Source organism: Arachis hypogaea, chromosome 3 (assembly GCF_003086295.3).
Source record: "Arachis hypogaea cultivar Tifrunner chromosome 3, arahy.Tifrunner.gnm2.J5K5, whole genome shotgun sequence".
In the NCBI taxonomy this organism is placed as follows: domain Eukaryota; kingdom Viridiplantae; phylum Streptophyta; class Magnoliopsida; order Fabales; family Fabaceae; genus Arachis; species Arachis hypogaea.
This window is the reverse complement of record NC_092038.1, coordinates 17,911,480-17,933,935: the sequence shown is the minus strand read 5'-3', so window position 1 is coordinate 17,933,935 and position 22,456 is coordinate 17,911,480. Positions and strand designations below refer to the sequence as shown.

Genomic DNA, 22,456 nt, shown 5'->3' with positions numbered 1-22,456 from the left:
TGATTACTCAGCTAAAGTTATTATTGTAAAACAGCTGATCTAGATTCCACTTGCAATGACCTGCTAAAGACACAATGTAAAAAATGAGATGTAGAATTCTTCTGAAATACTCTCAATAAATAGAGAACACAAAACAAAAGAGAGGAAAAGCATGCAAAATTTCCTTACGTGCAATCTTGTAGTAAGTAATTAACTCTCCTGGTCTTTCAGTTTGAACTGGTTTAAAATCTAAGTGCCAAATCAAATTATTGTTAGTAACCAAAGCCTGGTTCACTACTAGAAAACTAGTTATTACAGACGGATATTTCCGACAGATTTTATCCCACTGAAATACAGAGGGAATTTCAGGGGAATTTTTTGTCGGAAAACAAAAAAATGGATTAGCATAAATTATAGATGGAAAAGAGAATCCGTCGATAAATTCATCGGAAAAATTAATTTTTTTTAGTGAGAAATGGTTACAGACAGAAAATCCGTTTGTAATTTAAATTTTCCGTCAGAAACATTGAGAACCCTAATCCCTTAAACTCTTGGAACACCATTCACACTCCATTCATACTCTGCATAACCATTCGCCCTCATCCCTTAAACTCTTCGCCGCTGCAGCCACCGCAGTCTCTGTCGCTGCTGCAGCCACGCAGCCCCGCATCAGCCATCGCAGCTCCCCGCAACCCCACAGCCTTCTCCTCTGTTCGAGCGCTCTCCTTCTCTCTTGGTGTCGCCGTTGTGTTTCTGCCACTGCCCTTCCTCCTCGCTTTCATTCACGAGTCATGACCGTTCCTTCACTCCTCCATTGGAAGTAGATCTGAAGAGCCACGAACCGAGGTGTGGCATGTTCCTCCATCATTGAGTTCCTTGCTGTCGTCGACAATCACATTGTGCCCCTCCTTCCACACCTCCTCCACATGCCATTTTCCCTTTATTTCTGAGGTAAGATTTGAGATTTTTTTCCTATTTCTTAGTTTTTATTTTTTATTTTTGTTCTTGGTGTTTCTTCTGATGAGTTTTCTTATTGTGTTGTTATTGTTATGTTCAACATTTTTTTTGAGGGATTTTGCTCAATGTTAAGGTTCATTTAGTGTTGTAACATTTATGATTAGTGAAAAAATAGATTAAAAACTGAATAAAGTGTTGGTGAGACATCTCCAGACAAGAAATTAAAAGAATTAAAGCTTACTGAAGATCAATCATATGTTTAACTGTTAGTTGTTTATGAAACTACCATAAGCTATTAAGTTTTTTAGGCCAATTGAGATGCTATAATATTTTTTATCATGCATCTGTTATAAATAAAGTGGAATTCTTCTGTTGAAAAACTGCATGCTTTGAATTTTAGAGACTCTTTTTTCTTCAATTGATTTATATTTCTTTCCTTTACTGATTCGTTTTGTTTCTCAATTGGATTGAGGAGTTATGTAACAAAAAAATAATCTAAGGTGGTTGTTGATGATGTTGAAATTTAGTAGTCCTATATATATTTTTCAGCTTTTGATTTTTGTAATTCTCAATGTAGGGGACCAATGTGGTTCTGATTTGATGTAAATGTGAGTCTATGTTTTTGTTCTTTTATTTCTCAAATCACAGTCAATGATTTTGATAAACTAATTCTGTGTAATCTCTGGTATGTAAGTAGAAGACTGATACATTGATACCTAAATATACTTTTCATTTTTCATTAATATGTTGCGTGCAAGAGAGTCAGGCAAAGGAGTCTTAACTGCTCCCTTCAGGCCGCTCAAAACAAATCGTCTAGGCGTTATCCTCACATTTGCTGTATACAAGAAAGAACTTCCATGTTATAGTATGGCAAATAATTACTTGAAGAACATATTAGGAAATGAAGGACTCATTTAGGATCATTTTTTATTGTTTGGATTTCTAGTTTTCTTCTAAACCAAAAAGGAAAAAGAATTTACATCCAAGGTTTATCATAGAAGTATTTAGTTTTCTAAACTGAAACAATAACCTTTCACAATTTGGATATGGCTATGCAGTTTGACTCTCCCCTGAACATTAAACATGCAAGTATTCTAATCTCTGGCCATTTCATTTTGGTTACTTGAATATTTCAATCTTTTCTTGTTTCATGAATTATCTAATCATACTAATCTATAGGCTGATATTTGATTATTGGCAATCGCAGTCATGGTAGCTAAATCTATACTAGTATTCTAATCTCTGGCCATTTCATTTTGGTTGGTTGAATATTTCAATCTTTTCTTGTTTCATAACTTATCTAATCACACTATTCTATAGGCTGATATTTGATATTTGGGAATCACAGTTATGGTAGCTAAATCTATACTAGACTGATTTGCTGTGTTTTTGTAGCTATATTTATTTGAACTAAGAACAACATACTTACTAAGTTAATATTATTGTCATGAAAGCCAATGAAACTTTGTTTTGTCTTCTTTTTTCCATGTGATTTCATACGTCTCGCTCTAATGTTTGCAGGAGAAGTCAAGGTTTCGCTTTAAAGGCTTCTATGGGGTCTTAAACACTTGTTAGCTTATTCCCAAAACTATTTATGTTCCAACATTGATACTTTTTCAATTCTCTTTCTCTCCCTATTCTTTCATCTGCATGAGTTGATACCTTATGGAGTATAGAGAATTAAATAGTATAACTTTGTGGACATCAGAATGCTTAACTGTTAGTGATTGTTCACGTTTGATGTTTTCGATATATGGCTACCAAATTTGAAGTTATTCACTTGTTCATCTACAGGAAGACCGGGAAAACATGTTGCGTGCAAGAGAGTCAGGCAAAGGAGTCTTAACTGCTCTCTTCAGGCTGCTCAAAACAAATTGTCTAGGCGTTATCCTCACATTTGCTGTATACAAGAAAGAACTTCCATAAAATGCAACCCCAGATGAAAGGATTCAAGCAACTGATGGGTGTGTACTTAAATTTTTTGTACATTCAATGTGTTTGAACACTTACAAGTCTTATTCTTTTTCAATGAAACAATTCCAGTTTTATAAAACTTGAAGGGGTTCCCTTGGATTAGTGAAACACTTAACATAGTTTACCTCATTCGAGTTCGGTAATTAAGAGTTTCGAAGCAACTTTTTCACTGGGGACTGGATCATGAATTTGAGAGCACAATTCATACTGCATTTGACTTGCTAGAGAAGCTTTCTAATGTTTTCTATTAATTCCTGTGAAGGTATGTTGGAGGGGTCTTTGACATTGAGTCATTAGTGGAAAAATTACTTCAGCAACTTGCTAGCAAGCAGTCAGTCATTGTTAATGTTTATGATACTACAAATCATACCGATCCTATCGCCATGTATGGTTCAGATGTATTAGGTGATGAATTCTACCATGTCAGCACTCTCAACTTTGGAGATCCCTTCAGGAAGCATGAGATGCACTGCAGGTAACATATGTTGCCAAATGCCAAATGAGTTTTATATGTTATATCTTATACGACGTGGTTTAATGCCATTTGGTTTAAAATATTAGACAAATTATTCTTTATTTAAAATATTAGTTTTTGATTTGATTTGGCTTGGTTTGACCATAGAAGATTCAGTTTGACTAGGAGAGATTCACATTGTTTTTGGTTATCCATTTGTGTTTTTTCTCGAATTCTTTTTGCTGGAAACTTGGATCGAGGACTGGAATTTGTTAGACCTATTTAATTAATGGAATTTGTTCTGAACTTTTGATTGAGGGATCTATCCAATATATTGGTGCATTTTTGAAGATTACAGAAATTTTAACTGTGGATTTGTTTAGTGTCGAACAATGTTATTTGAAGGATATCAAGTGCTTTGGAAGAACTAATTATTCCTGTAATTAGTAGATGATAAAAGAAGCCTAAGCTTGAACTTCATCCATTCACTGATTGTTGATTTTAATTGTTTGAATTCAATTTTTATGTTTTCTTTTTTAAAGAAAAATTTGTTTCCAAACTACTGCTTTTGCATTGGTGATTTCATTTTGTACCTAGTTTTTTTTTATCAGACTATATAAATAATAAATAAATTAATTGGTACCATTCTACATGTAATGTTCATGATGAATTAGTAGCTACTAGCTAGAAACGTGTTAAACATGCTTTTTAACAGTGACTTGATTTTGCTAAACCTTGACATTGTCTTTTTGGATGTCCTGATTATCTGATTTTAATTTCTTTTTCCATTGAAATACTGTCATAAGATCAAAGATCAAGGTGTTATCACTTGGTTTATGCTAGGGAGTATAAACTACTAATTTATGTGCCTTTCGGGGTTAAAAAAACTTCCGTTGTGCCATTTCTGGAATTGAGCATTTCATTTGAGATAATCTGGAGAGATCTTGTGTGTTGGAGAGTATCGAAAAAAATCAACTCATTGAAAAGTTTTAGCATGATTGAAGGAAAGCTTAGTAATTGAGATAAGACTAATAATTCCATACAATCTACCTCCTGGAATGTGTATGAAAGATCCTTATTTGTTCTTGACTTGCTTAATACCTGGTCCTAATAACCCTAAAGCTAACATTGATGTATTCTTGGGACCCTTGATTGACGAATTAAATGAGTTGTGGAATCCTGGTGTTTTGACGTATGATATTGTAGAAAAGAAGAATTTCGTCTTAAAGGCAGCATTGATGTGGACTATCAATGATTTCCCAGCTTATGGGATGTTGTCTGGGTGGATGACACAAGGAAGATTGTCATGTCCTATTTGCATGGAGGATACCAAGTCTTTTACACTATCACATGGAGGCAAGGCATCATGGTTTGATTGTCATCGGAGGTTTTTGCCGACAAACCACCCTTATAGGCGCAATAAGAATGACTTCAGGAAGAATAAAATAGAAAGTGAAGAGGCTCCTACCAGATTAAGTGGTTTGGAGATTTGGCAAAGGGTTAAAGGACTTGGGAAGATATCAGATAATGGAAAGTGGATCAAATCGCGAGAGTATGGTATTACTCACAATTGGACTAAGCAAAGTGTGTTTTGGGAGTTACCTTATTGGAAGGATAACCTGGTTCGTCACTGTCTTGAGGTAATGCACATAGAGAAGAATGTGCTTGATAACATAATGAATACTGTTATGGACACTGATAGAACTAAAGACAATGAAAAGGCTAGGTTAGACCTGGCTGAACTGTGCAAGCGTCCAGATTTACATTTGTGGCATGTCGGTGATAATTGTTGGTCCAAACCTAAGGCAGCTTATACTTTAACTTCTGAACAACAACAAGACATGTATAGGTGGGTGCAACAACTTAGATTTCCAGATGGTTATGCATCTAACCTTGCTAGATGTGTAAGTCTTTCCCAGGGGAGGTTTATTGGTATGAAGAGCCATGATTGTCACATTTTTATGTAGTGCTTGCTTCCAACTGCATTCAGAGAACTACTGATGAGCGGATAATTTATACGCTTTTTGGCATTGTTTTTATATAGTTTTTAGTAAGTTTAAGCTACTTTTAGGGATGTTTTCACTAGTTTTTATGATAAATTCATATTTCTGGACTTTACTATGAGTTTGTGTGTTTTTCTATGATTTCAGGTAAATTCTGACTGAAATTGAGGGATTTGAGCAAAACTCTGAAGAAGGCTGACAAAAGGACTACTGATGCTGTTGGAATCTGACCTCCCTGCACTCGAAATGGATTTTCTGGAGCTACAGAACTCCAATTGGCGCGCTCTCAACGGCGTTGGAAAGTAGACATCCAGGGCCTTCCAGCAATATATAATAGTCCATACTTTATTCGAAGAATGATGACGTAACTTGGCGTTGAACGCCAAGTACACGCTGCTGTCTGGAGTTAAACGCCAGAAAAACGTCATTATCCGGAGTTGAACGCCCAAAACACGTCATAACTCAGAGTTCAACTCCAAGAGATGCCTCAGCTCGTGAATTAATCAAGCTCAGCCCAAGCATACACCAAGTGGGCCCCGGAAGTGGATTTATGCATCAATTACTTACTCATGTAAACCCTAGGAGCTAGTTTATTATAAATAGAACATTTATCTATTGTATTAGATATCTTTTGACCACTTTAAGTCTTTAATCATTCCGTCACTTGATCATGGAGAGGGCTGGCCATTCGGCCATGCCTGAACCTCTTTTGCTTATGTATTTTCAACGGTGGAGTTTCTGCACACCATAGATTAAGGGTGTGGAGCTCTGCTGTACCTCAAGTATTAATGAAATTCTACTTTCTTTTATTCAAATCTCTCTTATTCTTATTCCAAGATATTCATTCGTACCCAAGAACATGATGAATGTGATGAGTTAGATTACCCTCATTATCATTCTCACTTATGAACGCGCGTGATTGACAACCACTTCCGTTCTACATGAAACAGAGCTTGAATGCGTATCTCTTAGATTCCCCAACAGAATCTTCGTGGTATAAGCTAGATAGATGGCGGCATTTATGAGGATCCGGAAAGTCTCACCTTGTCTGTGGTATTCCGAGTAGGATCCTGGGAATCCGGAAAGTCTCACCTTGTCTGTGGTATTCCGAGTAGGATTCCGGTAATGAATGACTGTGACGTGCTTCAAACTTGTAACTTGCTGGGCGTTAGTGACAGACGCAAAAGAGGGATTCTATTCCAGTAGGAGCGGGAACCAACCGGTGATTAGCCGTACTGTGACAGAGTGCGTGAGCATTAGTTTTCACTGCGAGGATGGGATGTAGCCATCAGCCATGGGTGATGCCTCCAGACGATTAGCCGTGCGACTGACAACCGCATAGGATCATTTTCCCGAGAGAAAGAAAGTAGCCACAGTTGATGGTGAACCCCTATACAAAGCTTGCCATGGAAAGGAGTAAGAAGGATTGAGTAGAAGCAGTAGGAGAGCAGGCGTCCTTGAGCCATGCAGCATCTCCATTCGCTTATCTGAAATTCCCACTACTGAATCTGCATAAGTTTTCTATCCCTTTTATTATTCCTTTTTATTTATTATTTATTCCAATAATCACAATTCCCCTTTAATCTGCCTAACTGAGATTTACAAGGTGACCATAGCTTGCTTCATACCAACAATCTCTGTGGGATCGACCCTTACTCACGTAAGGTTTATTACTTGGACGACCTAGTACACTTGCTGGTTAGTTGAACGGAGTTGTGTCCACTCGTGCCAATTTCTAAAATCCAATTACAATGAATATGATCACAATTTCGTCCACCAAGTTTTTGGCGCCGTTGCCGGGGATTGTTCGAGTATGGACAACTGACAGTTCAACTTGTTGCTCAGATTAGGTAATTTTCTTTTCAAAAATCTTTTTCAAAAATTTTTCTTTTATTTTTCGTTTTTCCAAAAATATTTTCGAAAAAATAATAAAAATACAAAAAAAATTAGAAAATCATAAAAATAAAAAATATTTTGTGTTCTTGTTTGAGTTTTGTGTTAATTTTTAAGTTTGGTGTCAATTGCATGCTTTTAAAATTTTTCTTGCATTTTTCGAAAATCTCATGCATTCATAGTGTTCTTCATGATCTTCAAGTTGTTCTTGATAAATCTTCTTGTTTGATCTTGATGATTTCTTGTTTTGTGTCTTTTCTTGTTTTTCTTGTGCACTTTTGCATTCATATTTTCCATGCATTAAAGATTTCTAAGTTTGGTGTCTTGCATGTTTTCTTTGCATCAAAAATTTTTCAAAATAATGTTCTTGATGTTCATCATGATCTTCAAAGTGTTCTTGGTGTTCATCTTGACATTCATAGCATTCTTGCATGCATTCATTGTTTTGATCTAAAAATTTCATGCATTGAGTATTTTTGTTGTTTTTCTCTCTCATAATTCAAAATTCAAAAATAAAAAAAATATCTTTTCCTTATTTTCCTCCAAATTTTCGAAATTTTGGGTTGACTTGGTCAAAAATTTTTAAAATTAGTTGTTTCTTACAAGTCAAGTCAAAATTTCAATTTTAAAAATCTTACCTTTTCAAAATCTTTTTCAAAAAATCATATCTTTTTCATTTTTTTTTATTTTATTTTCGAAATTTTTTTTAAATTTATTTTCAAAATCTTTTTCTTATCTTTTTATCAAATTTTTGAAAATTAAGCTAACAATTAATGTGATTGGTTCAAAAATTTGAAGTTTGTTACTTTCTTGTTAAGAAAGGTTCAATCTTTAAATTCTAGAATCTTATCTTGTAGTTTCTTGTTAGTTAAGTAATTTTTAAAATTAAATCTTTTTCAAATATCTTTTTCAAATATATCTTTTTATCTTTTATCTTATCTTTTTCAAAAATTTTATCTTTTTCAAAATTTGATTTCAAAATATCTTATCTAACTTCTTATCTTCTTATCTTTTTCAAAATTTGATTTCAAATCTTTTTCAAATCAGCTAACTAACTTTTTGTTTGTTTCTTATCTTTTTCAAAACCACCTAAACTACCTATCCCTCTCTAATTTTCGAAAATTCTCTCTCTCTTTTTCAAAAATTCTTTTTAATTATTTTAAATTTTAATTTTAAACTTATTTTATTTTTAATTTTCGAAAATTACTAACCCTTTTTCAAAATTATTTTCGAAATCTCCCTTCTCTCCTCTTCTTCTATTTAATTATTTAATTACTAACACTTCTCTTCACCTCTCTTCAATCTAAGAATCCGAATCCCCTTCTTCTTTCTTCTACCCCTTTCTTCTTCTACTAACATAAAGGAATCTCTATACTGTGACATAGAGGATTCCTCTTTCTTTTCTTGTTTTCTTCTCTTTCATATGAGCAGGAACAGGGATAAAGGCACTCTTGTTGAAGTTGATCCAGAACCTGAAAGGACTCTGAAGAGAAAATTAAAAGAAGCTAAATTACAACAATCCAGAAATAACCTTTCAGAAATTTTCGAACAAGAGAAGGAGATGGCAGCCGAAAATAATAATAATAATAATAATGCAAGGAGAATGCTTGGTGACTTCACAAAGCCAACGTCCAAGTTTGATGGAAGAAGCATCTCCATTCCTGCCATTGGAGCCAATAACTTTGAGCTTAAGCCTCAACTAGTTGCTTTAATGCAACAAAACTGCAAGTTTTATGGACTTCCATCTGAAGATCCTTATCAGTTTTTAACTGAGTTCTTGCAGATCTGTGAGACTGTAAAGACCAATGGAGTTGATCCTGAAGTCTACAGACTCATGCTTTTCCCTTTTGCTGTAAGAGACAGAGCTAGAACATGGTTGGATTCACAACCTAAGGACAGCCTGGACTCTTGGGATAAGCTGGTCACTGCCTTCTTGGATAAATTCTTTCCTTCTCAAAAGCTGAGCAAGCTGAGAGTGGATGTTCAAACCTTCAAACAAAAAGATGGTGAATCCCTCTATGAAGCTTGGGAAAGATATAAGCAGCTGACCAAAAGATGTCCATCTGACATGTTTTCAGAGTGGACCATACTGGATATATTCTATTATGGTCTCTCTGAATTTTTGAAAATGTCATTGGACCATTCTGCAGGTGGATCTATTCACCTGAAGAAAACGCCTGAAGAGGCTCAAGAACTCATTGACATGGTTGCAAACAACCAGTTCATGTATACCTCTGAGAGGAATTCTGTGAATAATGGGATACCTCAGAAGAAAGGAGTTCTTGAAATTGATGCTCTGAATGCCATATTGGCTCAGAACAAAATGTTGACTCATCAAGTCAACATGATCTCTCAAAATCTGAATGGATTGCAACATGCATCCAACAGTACTAGAGAGGCAGCTTCTGAAGAAGCTTATGATCCTGAGAACCCTGCCATGGCAGAGGTTAATTACATGGGTGAACCATATGGAAATACCTATAACCCATCATGGAGAAATCATCCAAATTTCTCCTGGAAGGATCAACAAAAGCCTCAACAAGGCTTTAACAATGGTGGACGCAATAGGCTGAACAATAGTAAGCCATATCCATCATCTTCTCAGCAACAGACAGAGAACTCTGAACAAAACACTTCTAATTTAGCCAATATTGTCTCTGATCTATCAAAGGTCACTTTCAGTTTCATGAATGAAACAAGATCCTCCATTAGAAATCTGGAGGCACAAGTGGGCCAGCTGAGTAAAAAAGTCATTGAAACTCCTCCCAGTGTTCTCCCAAGCAATACAGAAGAAAATCCAAAAGGAGAATGCAAGGCCATTGATTTAATCAAAGTGGCCGAATACACTCAGGAGGAGGAGGACGAAAATCTTGGTGAGGAAGACCTCCTGGGACGTCCTTCAAGCAAGAAGGAGTTTCCTATTAAGGATCCAGAGGAATCTGAGGCTCATCCAGAGACCATAGAGATTCCATTAAATCTCCTTCTGCCATTCATGAGCTCTGAAGAATATTCATCCTCTGAAGAGGATGAAGATGTGACTGGAGAGCAAGTTGCTCAATACTTAGGAGCTATCATGAAGCTGAATGCCAAGCTGTTTGGTAATGAGACTTGGGAAAATGAACCTCCCTTGCTCATTAGTGAACTGGATACTTGGATTCAGAAAACTCTACCTCAAAAGAAACAAGATCCTGGCAAGTTCTTAATACCTTGCACCATTGGCACCATGAGCTTTGAAAAAGCTCTATGTGATCTTGGGTCAGGGATAAATCTGATGCCACTCTCTGTAATGGAGAAGCTGAGAATCATTGAGGTACAACCTGCCTTGTTCTCATTACAATTGGCAGATAAGTCAATGAGACAAGCTTATGGAATAGTAGAGGACGTGCTAGTAAAGGTTGAAGGCCTTTACATCCCTGCTGATTTCATAATCCTAGACACTAGGAAGGAAGATGATGAATCCATCATCCTAGGAAGACCTTTCCTAGCCACAGCAGAAGCTGTGATAGATGTCAACAGAGGAGAGTTAGTCCTTCAATTGAATGGGGACTACCTTGTGTTTAATGCACATGGCCATCCCTCTGTGACAGAAGAGAGTAAGTATGAAGAGCTTTTCTCAGTTCAAGGTCAAGAAGAGCCCACACAGTCAAACTCTAAGTTTGGTGTTGTGAGGCCACAACCAAACTCTAAGTTTGGTGTTCAAATTCCATATCCAAACTCTAAGTTTGGTGTGGAGACAACACACTAAATTGATCTGATCATCTTGTGGCTCCATGAGAGCCACTGTCAAGCTATTGACATTAAAGAAGCGCTTGTTGGGAGGCAACCCAATTTTATTTATCTAATTTTATTTTATTTTTTTTCTTTGTTATTTTTGTGTTTAATTAGGTACATGATCATGAGGAGTCACGAAAAAATCAAAAAAATTAAAAACAGAGTCAAAAACAGAAGAAAAAAATTTTTCACCCTGGAGGACGCACGGGCTGGCGTTCAACGCCCAAAACAGGCAACAACCTGGCGTTAAACGCCAGGATGGTGCACAGAGAGGACAAACTGGCGCTGAACGCCAGGAACAAGCATGAAACTGGCGTTCAATGCCAGAAACATGCATCACATGGGCGTTGAACGCCCAGAACATGCACCAATGGGCGTTTGAACGCCAGAATGATGCATGAAGGCATTTTTCATGCCTATATAGTGAAGGAATGGTATTTCTTTTCACCTCAGGATCTGTGGACCCCACAGGATCCTCACCTCAGGATCTGTGGACCCCACAGGATCCCCACCTACCTCGCCCTCTCTCTTTCCATTCATGGTCATCCCTTCTGTTTTTCATTCACCACCTACATCTATCCACTCTTCCCCATACACCCCACCTACCTTTACAATTCAACTTCTCTTTCCCACCCACTCCTACCCATATAGCCGAATCCATCTCCCCTCACTCACCTCCATCTTCTTCTTCTTCTTCTCTTCTTTCTTTTCTTTCTCGAGGGCGAGCAATATTTTAAGTTTGGTGTGGTAAAAGCATAGCTTTTTTTGCTTTTCCATTACCATTAATGGCACCTAAGGCCAGAGAAACCTCAAAGGGAAGACAAAAGCTTCCACCTCTGAGTCTTGGGAGATGAAAAATATAAGCCGTCATAGCTCAGTGGTATAACATGTGGCTGCAAATCAAGAGATCCCTGAGATACCTCAGGGAATAAGTTATCCTCCACACAAATATTGGAAGCAACTAAGGGTAGAAACACCAAAATCACTGAGGATCAAGCAACAGAGGCAAGGAAGAGACATATAAGAGCTCAAAAAGCACCATTGGACCTTCAAGAAGGCGCCACCCTCACTCAGGTGGATTCATTCCTTGTTCTTTATTTCTTTCTGTTTTCGGTTTTTAATATTGTGTTTATCTATGTTTTGTGTCTTTATTTCATGATCATTAGTATGTAACCATGCCTTAAAACTATGAATAAAATCCATTAATCCTTCACTTCTCTTAAATGAAAAATGTTTTAATTCAAAAGAACAAGAAGTACATGAATTTCGAATTTATCCTTGAATTTAATTTAATTATATTGATGTGGTGGCAATAATTTTTGTTTTCTGAATGAATGCTTGAACAGTGCATATTTTTGATCTTGTTGTTTATGAGTGTTAAAACTGTTGGCTCTTGAAAGAATGATGAACAAAGAGAAATGTTATTGATGAACTGAAAAATTCATGAATTGATTCTTGAAGCAAGAAAAAGCAGTGAAAAAGGAAGCTTGCGAAAAAAAATGGCGAAAAAAAATAGATAGAAAAAGAAAAAGCAAGCAGAAAAAGCCAATAGCCCTTAAAACCAAAAGGCAAGGGTAGCAAGGATCCAAGGCCTTGAGCATCAATGGATAGGAGGGCCCAAGGAAGTTAAGTCCAGGCCTAAGCGGCTAAATCAAGCTGTCCCTAACCATGTGCTTGTGTCATGAAGGTCCAAGTGAAAAGCTTGAGACTGAGTGGTTAAAGTCGTGATCCAAAAGAGTGTGCTTAAGAGCTCTGGACACCACTAACTGGGGACTTTAGCAAAGCTGAGTCACAATCTGAAAAGGTTCACCCAGTTATGTGTCTGTGGGATTTGTGTATCCGGTGGTAATACTGGAAGACAAAGTGCTTAGGGCTACGGCCAAGACTCATAAGTAGCTGTGTTCAAGAATCAACATGCTTAACTAGGAGAGTCAATAACACTATCCGAAATTCTAAGTTCCTAGAGAAGCCAATCACTCTGAACTACAAAGGAAAAAGTGAGATGCCAAAACTGTTCAGAAGCAAAAAGCTACAAGTCCCGCTCATCTAATTAAATTAATATTCATTGATATTTTGGACTTTATAGTATATTCTCTTCTTTTATCCTATTTGATTTTCAGTTGCTTGGGGACAAGCAACAATTTAAGTTTGGTGTTGTGATGAGCGGATAATTTATACGCTTTTTGGCATTGTTTTTATATAGTTTTTAGTAAATTTAAGCTACTTTTAGGGATGTTTTCACTAGTTTTTATGATAAATTCACATTTCTGGACTTTACTATGAGTTTGTGTGTTTTTCTGTGATTTCAGGTAAATTCTGACTGAAATTGAGGGATTTGAGCAAAACTCTGAAGAAGGCTGACAAAAGGACTGCTGATGCTGTTGGAATCTGACCTCCCTGCACTCGAAATGGATTTTCTGGAGCTACAGAACTCCAATTGGCGCGCTCTCAACGGCGTTGGAAAGTAGACATCCAGGGCTTTCCAGCAATATATAATAGTCCATACTTTATTCGAAGAATGACGACGTAACTTGGCGTTGAACGCCAAGTACACGCTGCTGTCTGGAGTTAAACGCCAGAAAAACGTCATTATCCGGAGTTGAACGCCCAAAACACGTCATAACTCAGAGTTCAACTCCAAGAGATGCCTCAGCTCGTGAATTAATCAATCTCAGCCCAAGCATACACCAAGTGGGCCCCGGAAGTGGATTTATGCATCAATTACTTACTCATGTAAACCCTAGGAGCTAGTTTATTATAAATAGAACATTTATCTATTGTATTAGATATCTTTTGACCACTTTAAGTCTTTAATCATTCGGTCACTTGATCATGGAGAGGGCTGGCCATTTGGCCATGCCTGAACCTCTTTTGCTTATGTATTTTCAACGGTGGAGTTTCTGCACACCATAGATTAAGGGTGTGAGCTCTGCTGTACCTTAAGTATTAATGAAATTCTACTTTCTTTTATTCAAATCTCTCTTATTCTTATTCCAAGATATTCATTCGTACCCAAGAACATGATGAATGTGATGAGTTAGATTACCCTCATTATCATTCTCACTTATGAACGCGCGTGATTGACAACCACTTCCGTTCTACATGAAACAGAGCTTGAATGCGTATCTCTTAGATTCCCCAACAGAATCTTCGTGGTATAGGCTAGATAGATGGCGGCATTTATGAGGATCCGGAAAGTCTCACCTTGTCTGTGGTATTTCGAGTAGGATCCTGGGAATCCGGAAAGTCTCACCTTGTCTGTGGTATTCCGAGTAGGATTCCGGTAATGAATGACTGTGACGTGCTTCAAACTTGTAACCTGCTGGGCGTTAGTGACAGACGCAAAAGAGGGATTCTATTCCAGTAGGAGCGGGAACCAACCGGTGATTAGCCGTACTGTGACAGAGTGCGTGAGCATTAGTTTTCACTGCGAGGATGGGATGTAGCCATCAGCCATGGGTGATGCCTCCAGACGATTAGCCGTGCGACTGACAACCGCATAGGATCATTTTCCCGAGAGGAAGAAAGTAGCCACAGTTGATGGTGAACCCTTATACAAAGCTTGCCATGGAAAGGAGTAAGAAGGATTGAGTAGAAGCAGTAGGAGAGCAGGCGTCCTTGAGCCATGCAGCATCTCCATTCGCTTATCTGAAATTCCCACTACTGAATCTGCATAAGTTTTCTATCCCTTTTATTATTCCTTTTTATTTATTATTTATTCCAATAATCACAATTCCCCTTTAATCTGCCTAACTGAGATTTACAAGGTGACCATAGCTTGCTTCATACCAACAATCTTTGTGGGATCGACCCTTACTCACGTAAGGTTTATTACTTGGACGACCCATTACACTTGCGGGTTAGTTGAACGGAGTTGTGTCCACTCGTGCCAATTTCTAAAATCCAATTACAATGAATATGATCACAATTTCGTCCACCAACTACCTACAAATATATGGAAGCCTCTTACCGAGTTAAGCCAGTTTTTCAAAGACTTGTGTTCAACCACTCTCAAGGTTCATGATTTAGAGGTTATGGAGCAGAATATTCCCATTATCCTTTGCAAGTTAGAAAGGATATTTCCCCCGGGATTCTTTAATGTGATGGAGTATTTGCCAATTCATCTAGCATATGAGGCACGTGTGTGTGGACCTGTCCAATATAGGTGGATGTATCCGTTTGAACGGGTGATAGGAGCATTCAAGCGAACAGTGAAAAATAGAGCAAGGGTTGAAGGTTCGATTTGTGAGGCTTTCTTGGCAAAGGAGACTTCAAGTTTTGTATCAAAATGATATCTTATCAAAATGATTCTCTTTTTTGTATCCCAGTTATTCCTAATATACTTATAATATTTTTACTCATATTCTGCAGATAGTTTGTTCTTCGCATAGAAGAGAATATAGGTGAGCTGGTGCAATGCATTGTGCTTTTTTACAGAATATACTTCATGCACATATAATCTTATTCAAAAGAAATTAAGAAAGCATGTGAAGCTAGCCAGGGATGCATATGTAATTGGTAACTAAGTGCAATTATATATAAGAAACTTGCTTAAATTTCCTGTTGTTTGCTATTGCCATATATTTGTCTTCTACAAAGAATTGAGCCTCCACTTTCTATGTCTAGTTGAATGTCTATAGTGTCTTTATGCATTTGAAGTTGGCACTATCTCCTTTAAACTTTTGATACTACACGATATTACAGTCTGCGGATTGTGTGAGTGCATGAATCTTGGAAACTGATTTGAAGAATGCACATATACTCTTTGATTGGCTCTTAGTTATAAACTCCTTTCCTTCATAATTCTTGTTAAAATCTCTTATTAAGTAAAAGCGTATTTTGCTTGTTAGACAAATATGCCAACATTGTATTCTATCAACCTTTTGAGTTTTGTGCATAATAGTCTTTTAATATATATGTAGGTCATGGATCCTCGGGTCAAGGGTAAAGGTGTCAAGGGTCATAGAAGTTCTCGCACCACTGCCGCAGCCGCTATTTCAACCACCTCCACCTCTTCTGGGACTTCGGTTGTGCCAGATTTTCAGTCAGAATTACTTAGCCAGCAACCGTATTTGATGGTACCTAATCCAGGCTACACGGGTCTTCCTCCACCAAGTTGGCCTACTCCAGGATGTATGGGTCCCCCTCCTCCACCCCCTCCTCCAATTTTGATTCCTCCTCTGCTTCGCAATTCCAGTCTATTAGTTGATTCAGAGACACCTGGAAGCTCTAGTACATCTCTTCCATCAGAGACTGCATCGGTTCCTAATATTGTCACAAAAGAAAGATTGGTTCCTGATGGAAAAACAAGGTAAAATTTGGATCTCTCCATAATTAAAATAGCAGCTTCTAGTGGATTTCCCATACTGCATTACCTATTTCTCTTATTACTCTTCTACACAATTTTTACATACTGCATTACCTATTCCTCTTATTACTCTTTCAGCAAGCAATACTAGTCACTCTTCTTCTTTTACTACTCCTAATCTAAATGTGTTTACTACTATATTTTAATTTCAAATTAAAGTGCTAATGACTTAAAACTATTTTTTTTAGTTTCCTAACTTGTCAATTCTTTATGAAATTATCAGTTGGTTACCTTTCCCTCCTGGTTCTCAGAAGATTACAGAGATCATCAAAAAACGATATGATAAATCGTACAAAAAGTTTGGAGATGTCCCTCTTCCGACAAAGAAGCTTTGGTTTAAGGAGTGGAAGGTAAAAGTGTTGGATTGAATAAAATTATTTTGGATTGAATATTGTTCATGTGATTTGAATCTTATAAGTAGCAACTTGATGAGTATGTGCAGAGCCACTTTCTTATTGATGATGATGATGATGAGTTTTTCTGGAGGGCTTTCAAGTATAGGACAAGTAAGCGATTTAGCCAAATGATGTCAGATATCCGTGAGGGTGTGGATACAACCCACGAATGGCTAATTCCTGCTTACAAAAAGGTATTGGAAAGGTATTGGGAAACAGATGAGAAATGGAAAAATATAAGGAAAGAAGCAAGAGAGAATCGAGCGTCACTCTTAGGTGGTTCTGTCCATTGCGGTGGTTCTATTCCATTGAGCTCAACTATAGAGAGGATGGTAATATAATTTAAGTGGCTTTAGATCTTATTTAATAGACATCTATTTATGTAAAATTTTTCTTATTTTGTATTTCATGTGGAACAGAAGAAGCAGTTGGGCCGTACACCAACCCACGAGGAGGTCTTCAAAGAAACCCACACACTTAAAAGTGACAAGTCTAAATGGGTGAACAAGCACTCTCAAGACACTCATGTGAGATATAGTACAAATACTCCTCCTATGTCAAAATTATTAACTAATTTCTAGCTGTCTGGCATTAACATTACTGTATTTAGTGGTCCTAACTGTGTTCAACATTATTATTATTATTATTCAGCTTTGTGCTTTGTGATTTTATAGTTGGTTTCTTTTCTTCCAAGTTTCTATAGTCTAAGCCATTTGACACATCTCCTTAGAGATAATACAGTTCACCAATCTTAATCTTGTGTAGAAAGCATGTGAAGCATGCATTATTCTCTTGGAATATGGTAATCTAGTAGCTTAATGTTTCCAAAGGTGCACATGAGGAGGAAAAATCTTGGTTTCTAGCTTGGTTGAATATACCATATATCCGAAGGAAACCAAATTCAATTTGGTTGTTGTACTAAACTCAAGAATATTTATTAAGAACGCTGTTTATAATTAGAGCTGAATATAATGCATCAACTGTTAATTACCTTGAAATGTTTGCAGCTTGCAGGGGTGTTTACAAGAACTAATAATCTGTTGGCATATACCCAATTTTCCTTGAATTAATGAAAGTTAAGAATCATGTTCTTCCAAAAGGAAATTCAGTTCATTAAGTACTTCCACGGCATTGTCAGTTGTTAAAATACTTTAAATAAGAGTTGGCTTGGCTGATCAAGATCCAGGAATGTCACAAGTAGCGTTTCTTTTACTAGTAAATCATCATTAGAGGGTCACTAATGTTGTACTTAAACCATAGTAGCATGTCCCAATTATTGGAGTTTTCTATTGTTTGAATTTAAATATATACAATTTGAAAAGTTTTGTGCAAACTCTAAAAGTTTTCTATTAAGTAATATGCATGGCTATTTGTCTTAATAATAATAATATAATTGATATAATCATTGTGCAACAGGAGAAATTTATAAAAAAGTTGGCAGAAGTTCAGGCTCAACATGCCGAGGCTCAAGCACAGGGAATGGAGCTACAACCAATTGATGAAGACTTGATTTGGGAGGAAGTGTGTGGTGGGCAAAAGAAGAATCGAGTTTACGGAAAATGGTCATTCTTTTCTAGCTCTATCAAGTCTGGAACCACTTCTGCCAATTCTGTATCTGGAAGAGCACCAAGAAATCAAAATTCTGTTCCTGATTTGCGAGAACAGATTCATAATCTCAATGAAGAGCTTTTTCAGCGTGTTACTCAACAAATAGATGAGCGTATTAGTAAGTTGTTAGATACACGCTTGGCTCCTTTGGAAAAGACTCAAAAGATATTAGAAAAGTTGGAACGGGCAATTGGAAAGGCCAAAAAGGAAAAGCTGAAACAGAAGAGATGGAATGAGGCTTATGTTAGCTATTATGAGAAGGTTAGAGCGTCAAGTAGTTCTAGTGCAGTTCCACTACCACCGCCACCGCCGCCACCCTCAATGAGGCTTATGTTAGCTATGATGAGGATGAAGATGACACTGAAGACTATAGCTGATAGTTTTAGTATGGTTGAACAATATACTAGGAATTATAGTTGATGATCAATACATTTTGTTTATGTTTTGAATTATATTGACTTTGCTTGTTTATAATACTTTTCTTTTAGTTTGATAATACGATGAATTTGTTTATGTTTTGAAATATTATAAATATTCAAATATAAATTAGATAAAAATTTGTATTAAATTTATATTTATTTTGTATGAAAATAATTTTATTTTGTAATTAGAAAAAGTAAAAAAAATTCTATTTTACCTTACAGACGGATTTTCTGTCTGTAATCATGATTTTCCAAAGTTTAAATTACAGACGAAAAATCCGTTTGTAATTACAGAGAGAAAATCCGTCTGAAAATCCGTCTGTAATTACAGACGAAAAATCCGTCTGAAAATCTGTCTGTAATTACAGACGGAAAATCCGTCTGTAATTACAGACGGAAAATCCGTCTGTAAGTTTGTCGCCTTCAGGAAATGGAGGGAGGGTTTACAGAGGGAAAATCCGTCGGTAATTTTTCGACGGAAAAAAAATCCGTCGATAAATAATTTCCGACGGGGCTTTTACAGTGGGACAAAATCCGTCGGTAATTTCGTCGGTAACCAAAAATCCGTCTGTAATAAAGACTAAATCTGTCTGTAAATCTGTCTGTATTTATCCATTTTCTAGTTTTGGTTCCTTATCATCAATATTTTATGTAGCTCAGTAATCACAAATAATTGAGATTCAAGTAATTTCATTCTTGTCAAGTCTTTATAGCAACCTGTCTTTTCTCACAATAAAAAATCTTTACAAAGACATAATTCCAATAGTTTCTGATAATATCCCTTGAAGGCATATCTCAAGATTCACAATGAACCACTAATATTCCAAATCAAATATTAAAATTTTCATAATTCTTTCTAGTACCATCATCAGTCATAAAAACAAAGAAATAGTTTTCTATCACATCATGCAAAGGAAAATTTCTCCTTAAGGACATGAGTTCTTTGGTAACAACATTCAGTTAAGCACTCCCTTTTTTCTTTCCTTTCTTTCTAAGTAAAGATCCATAATTACTAAAATAATGATCACAAATATCACAAACAATCAATAAATAACAATAGTTGACTACTTATCCATATAGGAAATATTAGAAATATTTCCCAGGAGTCTATTGAGTCATGGGTTTTCATAACTATGCACAATTCTATGTTTAACTATTGGAAAAGATTAGTAAGGTCAAATAATTAAGTTTATGTGAGGCTAAGTAAAATAGTCAAATCGCAAATGAATATAGTAAAGCACGCATATCACTATATTAGGCATCTTATTCTTCAGTTCTTTCCAAAAATTTATTATTTCCTTTTGACAAGATATCAAACAGGATAAAATTATCAAATCAGGGGAAAAAACCATATATTAGGAAGTCAAACTTATTCTAAGTTAAAAAAGTATAAATGTAACTCATTTATGAAAATTTCGATCCTATACTTTACTCTCTAACCAAGTATATGCAAGCATATTTTATGCAATATATTGGATTCTATTTGCGCTTAATCTTTACCACAAGATGGCTTATGATTAATAAAACCCAACACAAAGTTATATACAAAATTATAAGAAATTTTTACATGAGAGAATATGATATAGTCCAACATAGAGAAACAAATACACATTACATGACCAAAAATATAATGCTAAAAATGGAGGTTTCTACAATAATTATAATTTTCATGAAAAAAATGCATGAAAGGTTGAATACCTGATAGCCTCTAAGAGCTGCTTAGCTATTATAGCTGATTATTTTTTGATAATCCTTGTTCAACAACTTTTTTGCAAAATCTGTTGCAACAACAGTTAAAGAAAGCCAAGGAGCTTTATCAAAACCTGAATCTTCCTTCAGGACATCTCGATTGTTTTACTCATTCAACCTCTAATCTGCAAAAACTTCCAACATTTAGCACCGATAGTTTTATCTTTTGTCAATAAATCCGAATACATAGATGGTAGCCAACATCACTGCTTCGCATCATCATGTTACTGACTTAAAAAATATCCAAACCCCATTTCAGCTGTATACTCAAATAGAGACAACACTTGATCTACTCCAAAGGCAGCACCAACCACATATCTATCATTTTCTAATATATGGTAATTTCAGGTAATTTGAGCTTCACAGGCTAGGGCACATAAGTTGGAAATTTAGGGTTTTGAAAATAAACCAAAACTATACAAACTTGGAGTTATTTTTTGAAAGATATGAGCATATTGCAGACAGAGCAAATTGGACATATCTGAAGTTCTCAAATTAGATATCCAAAATACTAAACAGTGAAAGAGAATAACTTCAGTAACCTCTAAAGGCAGGCGAAGAGAGGTGGAGCAGAACGAAGCATAAAAGAGGAGGTCATAGCAGCAACAAAGCATAGGAACGAGTACAGCGTTCTTCCTCGTCGACGAGCAAAAGAACAAGCATAAGCAGAGACCACCACGGAACACCATGTTGGAATTTTCTCAGTCTAAAGAATATCTATGTTAAATCATTAACTGGATGCGGAAGCGTACCTAAATTTATAAATATGAATCATACCATCGGAAAAGTTTGGATCTTGTGGTTATTTGGATCTTTTTCAACCAAAGTCTTCTGTTAGGGGGATGAATTGCAACTCTTTTGATGGAGAAAGAGCAACAAAGACGACTTTGGTATCACTTGTTGGGGACCGAAACCTGAAGGCCTAATTATATTTGAACATGACACCCATTAAATTCTAAAACCCAAATAAAATAATATCTAAAGTCTAAAAGATAATATATCTAAAATCTAAAATATAATTATCTAAAAAACAAAAGATAATATCTAGTTTTATTCTCATTTAATTACAAATCAAAAATAATAATGACTTATTCAATTTAGTATTTATAACCATAAATGAGGAGGAAGTTTCATGGTGCTTACGGTTAAAAATCAACATGGTTTGTTGAACATATGTGTCTAAGAAAGAAGTGTGACACGTGGGATTTGATTTCTTTGTATGTGTGTAAGCTACAAACGCTGTTTTGGTACCGTTCTTTTTATTGTAAAACTAATTATTTATTAATATTTTGATTAATTTTTGGATAACAATATATTTTTGGAATTGGGCTGGACCAAAATGTTTTTGAACTTCTAACTTGGACTGGATAACAATTGTTAATGCAGCAATTAATTGGCCAGTGGCAGACCCTTAAATGAAGCTTAGATTCACGATAAATTAGTCTTTAACCTATCGGATTAGGAGATACTATGAAAAAAAAAAACAATAGTTAATGGTTTTTTAGACTCTTTTTGAAATTTGGTTGAAAACGTTTTCCTACTCCAATGGGTAGAAACAAATTAATCAACCATGATATAGACATGTCTTACACAAATATAAATATATAATACATATACTTTCTAAATTTCGTAATTTGAATGAATAATTTACTAAAGATTAAACAATACATTATTTTTCATATTTTTATTATAACAACAATTAGGTAATTAAGAACACTTAAAAAATAAAAAAGTATAATTATAATTTGTAAAATTATATATTTTATTTATGAAAATATATTATTTAAGAGATATTTATTAATTTATGTAATATTACTCGTCTCATTTACAATAAAAATAATATAGGTATACACATATCTTTTTTATAAGTTAGATTGATAATT

At 35.7% G+C, this 22,456-nt stretch overlaps 1 protein-coding gene across 4 annotated transcripts; it reads left to right on the top strand.

Annotated features, from left to right (window-relative positions):
• The first annotated feature begins 520 nt into the window (after positions 1-520).
• LOC112789691 (uncharacterized) lies at positions 521-18,893 on the top strand. 4 transcript variants are annotated; one of them, XM_029296286.2, is made up of 8 exons: positions 533-930; positions 2,731-2,900; positions 3,173-3,385; positions 15,954-16,342; positions 16,623-16,749; positions 16,842-17,126; positions 17,214-17,321; positions 18,211-18,893. In XM_029296286.2, the coding sequence occupies exons 4-8, from the start codon at positions 15,957-15,959 to the stop codon at positions 18,820-18,822; spliced, it is 1,518 nt and encodes a 505-aa protein (XP_029152119.1). In that variant the 5' UTR covers positions 533-930; positions 2,731-2,900; positions 3,173-3,385; positions 15,954-15,956; the 3' UTR covers positions 18,823-18,893. The 4 variants fall into 4 exon arrangements, 2 of the variants coding, with proteins under 2 accessions (XP_029152119.1, XP_029152121.1); XM_029296288.2 differs by lacking the exons at positions 533-930; positions 2,731-2,900; positions 3,173-3,385 and adding an exon at positions 13,341-15,434; XR_011879563.1 differs by lacking the exons at positions 15,954-16,342; positions 16,623-16,749; positions 16,842-17,126; positions 17,214-17,321; positions 18,211-18,893 and adding exons at positions 2,458-2,506; positions 5,515-6,182 and having other exon boundaries at positions 541-930.
• The last annotated feature ends 3,563 nt before the right edge of the window (positions 18,894-22,456 follow it).

Coding starts and splice junctions, on each gene's coding strand:
- LOC112789691 (XM_029296286.2), top strand. CDS start 15,957: ATGGATCCTCGGGTCAAGGGTAAAGGTGTCAAGGGTCATAGAAGTTCT. Junction 17,127..17,213: donor GCTCAACTATAGAGAGGATG/GTAATATAATTT, acceptor CATGTGGAACAG/AAGAAGCAGTTGGGCCGTAC. Junction 17,322..18,210: donor AGCACTCTCAAGACACTCAT/GTGAGATATAGT, acceptor ATTGTGCAACAG/GAGAAATTTATAAAAAAGTT.